Raw genomic sequence first — 12,602 nt, forward strand, 5'->3', positions numbered from 1 at the left:
GGACCACTCATAGACAAAAAGGGTCAACATGAAACTTGAAGCTCTTGACAAAGATTCTCTCCTTGACCAAACTGTAGCCAGGCTCCTCCCAGCCCTCTTGTTAACTAGGCCTCAACCTCAGCCCATAGAAACATGAATAGATGCTCACACAGTCTCTAATGGCTCAAGACGATGACCCTAGCATGCATGACTCTTGTGCCCCTTTAAGTGCCTGCCTGTGAAAACGCAAGGCTGCCAAACGAATTTACTGTTGGCTCCAGCTGACACCTGAGGCTGCCCGCAGTCCCCCAGCCTCTGGGGGAGGTGGGGGCCTGACTTTGGTCAGCACCACTTAGCAAACCTACATGGGCTTCACATCGACCAACTCCCCCTTCCCACGCTTTGTAATTTTTCACTTCCCAACTCTACTGGGCCCCTGCTGGCCCCTCCCCACTCCCCCATTCACCCTTCAAAATGTCCAGTCACCTTTGTAGAGATCAAAGTTTAGTCCAGTTTATGCTGAACTCTTTTCCCTGCTGCAATAGTACGTTACTGATTAGTATCTGTCCTTACCACTGTTAACTAGTGCCCAGCTTTGTTTACCTTTGACACTGTTACTATAACCGACTTCAAGTGCACTTCCTATAAAACTGTGATCTGAAGAAAATCATTTTGGGGGCCTATGAAATAACTATGGGCAGGCTATGAGTACAGCTTTTATTTGACTACAGAGTCCAGGAAAAAAAAATGCACGAGTTCCAAACCTAAGGAGGGCCACATTTACATGTTCTAAGGGCCAGAGGGTCCTGCTGGACTGTGAGCTTCTGCTCAAGTACCACCTTGAATAGTACAGCATGGTGCAAATAGCATGGGCATTGTTGAAGACAAGGAGACCTGGGCTTGCCCACTTACAAGCTTAGTGACCTAGGGCTTCAGTGTCCTCATTTATCAGTGCTAAGCCACAGTGCCTGACTCAAGCACCTGCCTTCTTCGTACCAACAGCTCCTCCAAACTCATTTCCTCACCGTTAAATTCAAACCTGCAGCATCCTGAAAATCAGAATCCATAGTACATGCATTTAGGCTGCAGGATATGCTTTTGTTAATTAATCAATATTTCAGTGGTCAATGAAATCACACAAGAGAGGCTTTTTTGGGACAAGCACAATTTATTGCTACATTATATTGAATATCACAAGCTGCACCACAGAAGCTGCCTGTCAGTACACTACCCTGGACCTTTTCTCTCTGACCAGACTGCCAGAACTTTCTGTGCCATTATAAGTCATGAACCCCTATGAGAACCTGATAAAAATTAGGGGCTCTCTCCCAAGAAAAACGCACACACACACATAAGCACACGAATTCAGCACACAATTCGGAGGGGTTCAGAGACTCCCTGAAACACATCCTGGCCGAAACCTCCGGCCTAAACCATTGCCTGCAGGGGGCAGCAGGACAGCGGGAGCCCACACTGAGAGCTGCACTCGGGAAAGCTGGGGACGCTGTAGAACTTGATGAGTTTTTTGAAGGCACTTTTCTTTAGCATCATCATCTCTTCTGGAAACCTAGAGAAGATTCTGACCCGGGAGGAGCCCCCATTCCTCACAGAGCCGTCTGTGGGCAGTGGTTTCTGAGCACTCACAGGCACGCTGTTACAACTGAGGGAACGCACTGCCTTCTTCTTGTTCTGCGCGGACAAGTAACTGAACAGGAAGGAGGACAGCGTGTGCTTGGTAACCGCTGGAGACTCTTCTGCAAAGCAGTCATCACGTGGGTCCAGCAGGGTTTCAGGACGGCAGCTGTCTTCCCTTCTCCCAAGACCGGCTCCCACACACTGAGGTTGCTTGATGATCTTCCTGGCCTGGGCTGGGTCACCCCCTGCCTCACCGACAGACTGAAAGGACATTCCGTTGGCCAAGGCCCTGGGGCCCCCGGGTGGGGGGATGAGGTTCCCGACCTGAGGGCTAGGTTGGGAAGTACAATGCTGACTCAGAATGCGAGTGGCAGCATCTCGGATAAGAGTCCAGTCTCTCAGGATGTCATCCCTGGTGGTGAACTGGGATGTCACGGTGAAACGGATAATCAGCTTGTCCTGGATAGTGGCGGGGATGAGGAAGAGACGGCCAGCTTTAGCTATTTCTTTCAACACACTTTCTGTGAGACAATTAGGACCCTGTTTGAAGAATAAAGAGAACTGAAATCGGTATCAGATCCTCCAGAAGCATCCCCAGAAGCCCAGCAGCTGCACCTCCAAAGGCCGCCCAAGCCCCAGATAACAGCACCCACAGGCCATGGGAGACGGCATCACCTTTAGACGGAAAACCACCAGGCCAAGGTGCCTCTGGGCAGGAATTTCAAAGAAAGGGTCATTTCTGACCAAAGATTCAAAATATTTAGCCATTTCAGTACCCTGGAATTGTAAATACAAAGAGAACTGAGATTAATAATCAGGCAAGGGACAATTATGAATTAACTTTCCCACTGCTAAATGGGTTTAAACCAGTGACACCTTTGAAACAGAATTCTGATTGGCTTCTGCCAAATGTCCTTCACCGTTTGATTTTGCACACATTCTAATTTTTTTTAAAGTTTGAGCTTTGTATCATATTAATCTTTCACTGAAGTCATATCATTTTTTTTTATTTCCTTTTTTTTTCTTACCTAGGATCATTAACTTAACAAGGACAGGACTATCCCTTTTTTGTTTCCACCTTTTTAAAAATTTCTTCATCCAATGAAATATTTTGCTAAGTAATGCTATCATCTGGTTCTCAGACTCAATCCTCTATTTCAAGAGAAGTCAAAGGACTTAGCTAATCCTGTCTTTGACCATGCTGAGACAAGTGGGACAAACCTCACCCGTGCCCTTCTCTCTCTCCACTGCATGGTCTGTTTAGACTGTGCCCAACCACGTCCCCAAGAACGCTCCGGTAAATACCTATTGACACAATGCAACAATGTTTGTTCCAGACTTGGTAGGTCTACATGTCCAAGCCAGGAAAGCCATGTTTGAGGCATAACCATATCAGTGACTTAAATTTTTAGACAGTTGTGACAATCAGCATAATTCTCAGAGGGATATGCTCCTACCCTGCACACACACGCTGCCCTTTTCATTATTTTCTTTCTTCCTCTATTAGTCAAGCTCTTGGGCCATCATTCCTCAGTGCTCGATGACAGCCAAGGATTGGTGAGACACTCAGGCAAGGGGGACAGACCCCAGACAGCTCTCAGTGCCATTGCTGCTCATTGATCCTCTAGCTAACAAACAGATGGCCGCCCTGAGTAATCATCAAGTCCCAGAGGCCAAGAACAGGCCTAGACACCTGAGCCCATACTGCAGGTGCCCTGGGCTGGTCTGCAAACAGAAACCAGCCTTCCTCCCCTCTAAGACACAATGCAAGCATGGGCTCAGCCCACCGCCTGCACACTACATACATGTCTGATGTGCGCTTGAAGATTCCTCACCCCGAAGGACCGAATCACAAACCAGAGTTTAATAGAGCGAAACCGCCGGCTCAGGGGGATCTGCCAGTGCTAGAACAGAGGAACACAGTGCCCGCGGTTAGAGACAAGGGCGCATTGTCTCTAACAAGGTACTCCCTCACTCACTCCTGGGCTTTATTCATCATCTATTGCCTGCACAGCCCTCCAGGGATGGACAGTATCACCATGACTCCTGAAGCTGTTGCTAAGGAGCAGCCAAAAAGCAAGTTACCAAAGGCTTCCCCATCATGAGACCAAATCCTATTGGCGACGGTGGCCAATAGGCCCTTGAGTGCAAGGGGAGACCAAGCCCAGACCCTGAACCGAGAAGAAGACACTTTGCTTTAAATGCTGCTTTAAGCATTTCATCTCAGGCTAATATTTATTCAAGATGGGAGCAATACACTTTTTTCTCTGAAAGAGGCTAGACTGAACAGCATAACATAAAGTCCTATTTCTGTTTGCCCCCAAAATATAAAGTACAGTAATCAGGCATAACCGTAAGAATGACTAAAATTTTTAGACAGTTGTGACAATCAGCATAATTCTAAAAAGGGTATGCTCCTACCCTGCACACACACGCTGCCCTTTCATTTATTTTCTTTCTTCCTTTATTAGTAATCAAAAGCCCAGATGCTGGACCTGCAAACCTGGGTTTGTCCCCCAGCTGCCCCCCTTACTGGCTGTGGCCTTAGGCGTTGCTGCCTCACTGGCGCATCAAGACACAGAACAGCACCGCCCAGGACCTGGCGGGAGTGGGACCAATGCAAAGCACTTCACACGAAGTTGGCTATTGAGGTGATAAAAATGTGAGCTACTAATGTCAGTGGTGTTTCTGCCTAGAACCAAGATGGTCATTCTTTAATCTCACTGTCTTGTACTGACTTTTTCCTGTGACATTCCTGTGCCCTCAGGAGGCATCCCTTCAGCTTTCAGATTTCCAGTGAGCATCTGCATTTCGGCCCCTGCCAGACTAAATTGGCCCTTCATTCCTGGTGACCAAATTCAACAGACCTCAAAATTCAAGGTTGTGGGCACCACAGATCTGAAAATTTCAAAGCAATTTCTCAGATCTGAAACCAGAGCAAAAGTTTTGGAAAACATTGGCAGTCATCCTGATAAGCAATGTGATTTCTAGTGACCTCTTCCTCACATGTCAGAAAGCTTAACTACAATGTCATTGGCTGGAAATAAATATTTGTCCCATCGAACTCACCCACAGGATTGCTAAATCCTCGGGAATGTGCTCACCTTCATCCTTCACCCTAGTTTCCACACCCAGCAGTTATGACATTACCCCTTTGCTGGTGCACAGTGCCTCTCCCACATGAAGCACTAAGCGTGTGATTTCCAAGCAAACACCCTAGTGGCGAGGACCAGTTGGGGGCTTCCTTTACCAGCAGAGGGCATCAAAACCTGAACGAGGGACAAAATCCTTGTAACAGGGAAGGCAAGCAACTCCACCCTAGTTAGCTGGCTGCTCTGGGAGAATGACTGGATAACAGGGGCCTTCCCTGAAAACAGGGTTTTCTACATGGCTGTGGCCAACTAACTACTTTATTTTGCCCAACAAACTAAAATGAGAGGCAGAGATGCTTTTAATTTTGATTTCTTCACACTCTGTCTGTATCCCCAGTTGTTTCTCTTGTCACTATTCCAAAACCAGATCACACTGACCCAGCGGGGTAGTTCTAGGTGATATTTTCTGTTGAAATGGGAGATTTCGTCTTATAAAGGGTGACATGGCTCTTTAACTCGAGGCATTCCCAAGCCCCTTCTGTGTCCTTTCAAGGTTTTGCAGGTCTCCCCTGCCAAGGACAAGACAGTGCCCCTTTCTTGGGAAAGGTGGGAGGGGAGGGCAAGGAGCTTCCCTGATTGATGTCTAAGAATCAAGCCCTGATTCTAGGTGGCTCCAGGGCGCCGTGGGTGAAGTCCCTAAGGGTTCTCTCCCAGGATGGGCCTCTATTTCTGGCTCATCTCCAATGTAGCTGGGCTTCTATTTAAAGCTACAGCCAGCTCCTGGGTGATAAAGACCTTGGGATACAATCAGAGCAACAGGGAAGACCCCCAGGAACACCAGAGATAGCGACTTCAGTTTTGTAGAAGTTTCTCGGAGACTTGACAGTTAAGCCCCTAGGATTACAGGGAGGGAAAGGAAAAGCAGACAGCAGCACCTTCTGGATGTAGAAGTACAAAGAGTAAGGCTCCCCTGGACCACTGCTAAGCTTAATTTAATATTTTATAAGTTATCTAGAAGAGAGAAAGCACCATAAAAATCTCCAAACTTATGGGAATGAACCACAGGAAGATATTGAGACACTGTTGTGAACCAAAAAAAACACCAAACACAAAAAGAAACATGAAATCCAAAACAGACTTAGGTAAGAAATGCTCTTATGTTTCCGAGACCCTAATTTACTTACAGGAAAATGGGCACCATTTTACACTCAGGAAAGAAAGCTAGAATTACTCCTAAAGATGTCTGCCCCTTGGGAAGGTGTAGACATTTTTTTTTAAATTAAGAAATTGTTGAAAGCCCACCACACAGGGCAATGGAGATGAATGAAATATTCTATTTGTATCAACCTTTGGAGCATCCCCCAACCACTGCAAGCTTGCTGCTTGCAATGCCACTCAAAAGCTGCAAAAACCTAAAGCAAGTCTGAGCTGGTCTACAGAAGAATAACCAATAAAATGAAGAGATAATGGAGATATTACTTTAGGACTAAAACGGCAGGACAATTCAGTTGCCCAAGGAGGAAAGACAGAAACATCTCTTCCCAAAGAGTGACTCTCACACACTTCAGGCATTGCTCTCCGTACTTCAATACTGATTCCCTTAATCCTCACAGCAAACCTAAGAAGCTGGTATTATTATCATCATCCTCGTTGGACAAATGAGGAAGTTTAGACACAGAGTTTAAGCCATTTTCCCAAGGCTGCACAAATATAATAAATGGAGGAGCCAGGATTCAGACCCAAGCTGTCTGGCTTTAGCACCTAAATGGTTAACCACTTTGCTATAGCAAATCTCAGCAGTTAAAAGAACTTTTACGAATATTACTCCTACCATTTGTTGACCATTTGCCACATTCCCAGTATTATGTTAATGATCTATAGGCATGTTCCCATGTCAGCCTCACAATACCCTGTGAAACCAGGGTGACTGAGTCCACTTCACAGATGAGGAAGCCGAGGTCAGGGCAGCCCACTGAGCTCCCGAAGGACGAAGGCTGGCGAGCACTCCAGACCAGGCTCCTCTCACTCTGCTCTGCTGCGGCCCCTTGGCCACGTGGATTTAACTTGTTTACATCCCTGTCTCCCCTACAATTAAAAGGAAGGCTCGTCCTCAAACTGAGGAGTAAATCTGAAGAATTTGTTCCCCCAAGAGGTAGTACAGGCTGAGAATGGGGTGCAGCGAGCTCGCTGGGAAGGCTAGGACTGCCAGAAGGCACCCAGAAGGCCAGGGAAAGCACCCACGCTCCACCCGCACCCACGCAGTGCCTCTCTGGGAACAAAAGAAAGTGATTAAACCAAGGAGCCTCGTTCCCCATCCAAGGAAATTCTCCACCCCGCCCTGCCGCTGGGTAGTAAGCAGAAAAGATTATCCAAGATGAGGCAGAAGGGAACTGGCCCACTCGGGGTGGGGAAGGCATTTCTAGGCGGTAGACAATGCCACAAGTATTCAGCGTGCACACTGCCTCAGAGGTGGGTCTCATTTTCTAGGGTTTTTAACAATTTTCTGGGTTTCATTCTGTATCCTTAGGCACAGCTTGAAACCAAAGGTATACAGTGGCAGTATGATGTGTTGGGCTCACAGCGTGCCCATTTCTGGTGGAAGCCAGTGTACAGGAGATGCTGGGGTCAAGAGGAAGCCAGTTTCCACCTCAGAGACCACTAGGCTGCCCCTTTCTGGCCACTCACCATGAAGTCAGTGGCCACACCCGAGTTGGCATGCCTGAGGTAGACGGGGTTCACATTGAAGGTCTGCTGCAGCTTGTACTTGTCCTTGACCCTGTGGGTTTCCAAATGGGCATTAGCAGCTGAGGCCTCACAGAGGAAGCATGGCTTTCCCACAGGCTGGGAGCTGGGCTGCCACACTCACCAGAACCCAGTGCAATCAAAGTGCACCATCATCCACTTGGAAGGATTAAAGGTGAAGGAATCGGCATACTCGATGCCCTTCAGAAAGCCGCGGAACTCAGGGCACAGGAAGGCAGAGCCTGCATAGGCAGCATCGATGTGGAGCCACAGCCCCTCACTGGCACCTGAGGAGGCAAACGTCACCCGGCCGGGAGATGGGACTAGGGGTAGGATGTGGCTGCCGCCACCCAGCTGCAAGGCGCCTCTCACCTGGCCCCGCTGGCTGGAGGGCTGCCAGAGCAGAGCTGGGAATGGTGGGCCTGCTCTGTCTAAGTGAGATGTCCAGGTATGTGGAGATGGGCGTTGGGGGTGGGCTGTGGCAATGTGAGGGCTGGGGCTAAATGAGGCCTCACTGCCTCCTAAAGAGAAGGTCCACAGAGCCGCACCCTGGCCTCTTTCTCTCACTGACGTGAGGGTTAAGGCCTCGAGCTAGAACTTCCTGGCAAAAAACCAACTTCCCACTGGTCCAGAGAGCAATGCTAATGAATCTAATACAAACAAACAGTGGGAGGGGATGGCTCTTCTAGTGGGTCTGGTGCTTGGGGAATTTGAACACTTGGGTTTCTTCTCTGTCTTTGTCTCTCCCTGTGGTTTCCCCTCCCCTGCCTTTTTCCTTGTCTTAGTTTAGAGTAGACAATCTTCCACTATGCCTCATTCACCCTGTGCTTTTCATACAGTCTGCGAGGAGACTTTGACATACAGGAGAGAGGGCAGAAAAGCTACAAGTCTCCCACTGCTGCCCACTAGGCCAGGATGCAGAGGAGCAGCTCTAACCTTTGGTCCGTGCTGGGGAAAGCACTGACCTGGCTGCCTGGGCGAAGCACCTGTGACCTTTGGTGGCTCTTCCCATACCTCAGCCTTTGCTGTGACCAAGAAAGGGTGAGCAAATTCCACAGAGCTAGTTTCAGGTTCTTGTTCTGGGGAACATTCTCACATTCATTACTTGTCTTCCTAGCCAGACAGGGCAGACACTTACAGATGGGGCCCAGCTCCGACAGGCAGTCAAATGCACACACCCCGGTGGTCCCCAGTGTTGCACAGACCTGGAGGAAAATAAAGGAAGTTAACGTGGGAAGGTGGGCTCGTGAGATACACTGGGCCAGAAAAAAAAGACTTAACCACAGATATTTTCTATCCTGCCCATCCCACTAGAACACTGCATTTCACACAAGACTTTTTATGACCCACAGTAAGAAACACATTCTATATAGTAAGTAACCTAGTACATATATATATACATGTGTATTTGAAATAAAAGTTCCACAAAACAATAGATACTCTGTGCTACAAGAATACCCTCTGATATTTTCTGATCTACTTATTTTTGTAATGCTTATTACGACCCACAAAATTGATTGCCTAGCCCAATGAATAGCAACTCATAAATCGTAACACATCGTGTTTGAGGATCTCTCTGCTTTTGTTTGCAGCATGTTACTTGCCTGGATTCTGCCCAGATTCCTTCCTCACCTCCACGTTCTATTGTTTAAGCACAGAACACATTCCGACTTACAAAAACAGGCACCAAGCCCCGCTTCTTATCCTCCTCGATGGCTTTCTTAAGAGCTTCCCCTCGGAGTGAGAAGTTGTTGTCCACAGGCAGAAATTTCATCTTCACAAGAGAAATCAAACCGGCCTTTTCCACTGAGGAGTGAGCCTAGAAGGAACACAGAGACCTGCTAGTCGACTCATCCTGGAATGAGAACTCCACAGCAACTGCTGAAGCCAAACTAAGTGAATCAAACATAACATTTACATTTGTCCGTCCCCGTGGTTCCTAGAGACAACCTCCACAGCATGACCTGCCTTAAATCCCAACTTATTTGTGTCTAGAAGAAACTTATTCAAGGACTAAGACTCCATAAGCTAAGCCCTGGCCTGAAGATTTGGTCTGTGTTGGGCAACTCACCTGATCAGAGGCATAGGCAATGAGCCGGGCGTTCAGGGAGGACTCGTCTGCCCCAGGCTCAGATGCTTTCATTTCCAGGATTTTGTTCTTCCTTGCGGCCAGCAAAGCGATCAAGGTGGACTCACTGACTGTACTCTGTAGTGGAACAAGGATTACCAGTGGCAACCTCCGTGTGTGTGTGTGTGTGTGTGTGTGTGTGTGTGTGTGTGTGTGTGTGTGTGTGTGTGTGTGTGTGTGTGTGTGTTATTCCTAAGGAATAGCTCCTGCAGAGGGGAGTGTTCTTCCTCACAAATTCAAGTGCCTACTATGAATTCTCCACTCACTACACCCTATGCATTCATGGGACACTTCCCTCTCCCTAATTTTTCAGGGAAGTCATGGAAGCAGATTTTCACCTAAGAGCAGCATCTTTATTAGAGAAGCCACAGGGACCAAAAAGAGAATGCTCGGTCCCTGCCAGATATAAGTGTGTTTATCTGTATGCCTGCTCCCCATGTACAACTTCCTTTAACGAACTTCCAGTTTATTTGGTATGGAAACGGAGTCTGTTCCCACAGGCATATCCCAGTGACAGCTGGTCCTGCCCCATCTGAGAACCCAGTGACTCTGGTCTTGTTTTGTTACCAATAGCTCCTGAGCCCTTGGGATCACATTTATAATATTACATAAGATAATATAAATATTCATTTAGAAAATGGAGAACATCCCTTTAGCTGCCTTTCAAGTGGGAGTATCAAGTATACAAATGAGAAGTGGAAAGGACTTCACTCTGGCCATGAGTATGGGAATCCTGGGGGCCACCTTAGCCGCCTCGTGGGAATCTCAATGGTTTCTCATCATTCACTCAGTCTGTGGTGCTTTTCTTTCTTGAAATCTCCAGGTGACCAGCAGCTGATAGTCCCCTGCTCTAAAGCCTGGCAATAAGCATCACAGCTTGGGGTACAGGCCAGATTCCACAAGATACTCAGTGGCTGGAAATTACTCCACAAAACGGAAGCCAGCAGAACAGAAATAACAATAGTACCTCCTGCCAATTATATAGCAATTCATAGTAAGTCATCCCTTTTGCACCTCATGAAACCTCTCGGAGATACTTGCGATAAAAGTATCGGTCTACGGATGAGGATGGTGATGTTCAGAGAGGATACAGGACTAAGCCAAGTTTGCATGGCGGATGAGTACAGGAGAAAGCACAGTTCGACTTAGACAGGCCTGGGTTTGAATCCTCATTCTTCCACTTACCGGCTGTGTGACCTGGGGCCCATTTTTAACCTATCTGAGCTTTAGTGCACTCCTCTCAAAATTGGGGGTGATAGTATTTACCTGCAAGATCCTGGAGATAATGAGATGAAAAGCCAGATGATGTATAGCAGACATTTACTATGTCCTTCCAGATATAATATCTGAAGTCCCAACTATTTGCTAACAAACAACCCAGAAGTGGCCACAATATGCAGTGATTTGTCTTCCTTGTGAGGTTCAGAGTTTAATCTTGCTGTCGGATTGCTGCGAGTGAGATGAGTGGTCACTTAGCTAGCAGACGGGCCCAGCAAACTTACCAGTTCTCATCTCAGGGCAGTATGGATATTTTCATCTAATAGATGAATTCATTTAGTCATCACATCCACTCTTTGAGAAAAATATTATTATTATCTCTACCTTATTGATTTTAAAACCAGGAAAACTACACATCACAGTAAAATTCAAGACTGTGGAGAGTCTCAGAATCAAGCCCTCCTGCTCGTCAAGATCTAGAGATGCAAAGGCACCTAGCAACACGCGCAGGCTACGGGACGCACCCAGCAAGCCCCATTAGGCGGCCTGACCTTGACAAAAAAAGAAATATTGGAAGAACCATCATTTGACAGATACCCAATTAATTGGCGTTACTTTCTCTCACTGCCAAGGATGTCCTGGGCCTACTTGCCTTCTCCTATCTGCTTACCACAAGGTGTGAAATGGAACACAGAAGGGAAGTTGTCAGATTATAAAGTGAGAACCCGAGTCAAGTAATACCAGAAATGTGATCATGTGTTGACTCTTTAATCTTCTTCAGAGAAAAAAGACAGGAGGAGTGGCGATGGCAGGGGCAGCTGTGGAAACGGAGAGAGGAGAGGCAGCAGCAGTGGGAATGGGGGCGCGGCAGAGCTACCAGCTCTCAGGACTGGTGTCGTTAGTGATGGTGATGGTGGCGATGGGATGGTGGTGGTGTGAGTGGCGTGGGCAGATCCCCCGAGAACAGAACTGCCCGGGCAAGGGTTTGGCTTATCTGTCACTACTTATCCACCACGCTAGAAGGAGCTTTGCTCGTGAAGGCACCTGCAGGACGCCTCCCCCCTGGCTGCCGGGCTGGTGGTGCAGGAAGTACTCTGGGAGTCCCAGCATTTTTGCCAACCAGTCCATGACATTCATCTCGAGCTCCGTGCACACAGGGCTGGAAGCCTAAAGGAGGAAAGCAGTTTCATCCTGGGAGCCCCAGGGACCAACATGCCACGCCAGCCCTGGAGATACATCGTGTCTGTGCCCTGGCCCTGCCCAGGCCCTGACGGTATCAATGGGAACCTGACCTATCTTATCCCTGGAGAAGGGTCACTGACAGGCCCTTTGCCCCATCTCCACCCCATCTTCTGCCAAGCCAAAAAGGGGAAAAGAATGTGGGGCGTTGGATTCATACTGCCCTCAGTGAGGTAGATTCCCCTGGGCCCCAAGGCTCTGTGGAGAAACAGCCCAAGAAGTGGTCATGTTCATCTGACTCCCAAGTCCCTGAAGTACCGGCCGAGAAGCAATCTAAAGGCCAGAGGGGAAGCGCAAGGACTAAGAAACAAAACACTACTTCCTGGAAGAAACAGCAATTTTACTCACCCCCAATCCTCCCAACCCCCATTCCCACACCCTATAACAATTCAGGTGAAATATATAAAGCTGTTCTAGGAGGCTTCTGACACAATTTAAAGCTGATTAGTTATTAAGGGAAGTCTTAGGGCATATCCCTAACCTCTCAAAGACAGGACCACGGTGGAAGTTGTACCCATAGAAGCCCAAGTGCTTAGTTAGGGTCACAAATTGTAGCAATAACCAGATCA

General features: G+C 47.8%; 1 protein-coding gene across 11 annotated transcripts in view; it reads right to left on the minus strand.

Moving 5' to 3' along the window:
* Positions 1 to 1,109: 1,109 nt before the first annotated feature.
* LOC140843150 (histidine decarboxylase-like) overlaps positions 1,110 to 12,602 on the minus strand; it is a 65,862-nt gene continuing 54,369 nt past the window's right edge. For 3 of the 11 annotated variants that reach the window (XM_073211829.1, XM_073211828.1, XM_073211830.1), the window contains 10 exons: positions 11,839 to 11,961; positions 9,520 to 9,654; positions 9,124 to 9,267; positions 8,587 to 8,653; positions 8,414 to 8,473; positions 7,573 to 7,735; positions 7,392 to 7,482; positions 3,420 to 3,518; positions 2,290 to 2,391; positions 1,112 to 2,154 (listed from right to left, as the gene is read on the minus strand). In XM_073211829.1, coding sequence (XP_073067930.1) covers positions 1,408 to 2,154; positions 2,290 to 2,391; positions 3,420 to 3,518; positions 7,392 to 7,482; positions 7,573 to 7,735; positions 8,414 to 8,473; positions 8,587 to 8,653; positions 9,124 to 9,267; positions 9,520 to 9,654; positions 11,839 to 11,961 — 1,731 coding nt within the window. In that variant the 3' untranslated portion in view covers positions 1,112 to 1,407. Of the gene's footprint in view, positions 2,155 to 2,289; positions 2,392 to 3,419; positions 3,519 to 7,391; positions 7,483 to 7,572; positions 7,736 to 8,413; positions 8,474 to 8,586; positions 8,654 to 9,123; positions 9,268 to 9,519; positions 9,655 to 11,535; positions 11,962 to 12,196; positions 12,307 to 12,602 lie in introns of all 11 variants that reach the window. The other 8 variants (XM_073211837.1, XM_073211833.1, XM_073211838.1 and 5 more) reach the window with 8 other exon arrangements.

Source organism: Manis javanica, chromosome 8 (assembly GCF_040802235.1).
Source record: "Manis javanica isolate MJ-LG chromosome 8, MJ_LKY, whole genome shotgun sequence".
NCBI lineage: Eukaryota > Metazoa > Chordata > Mammalia > Pholidota > Manidae > Manis > Manis javanica.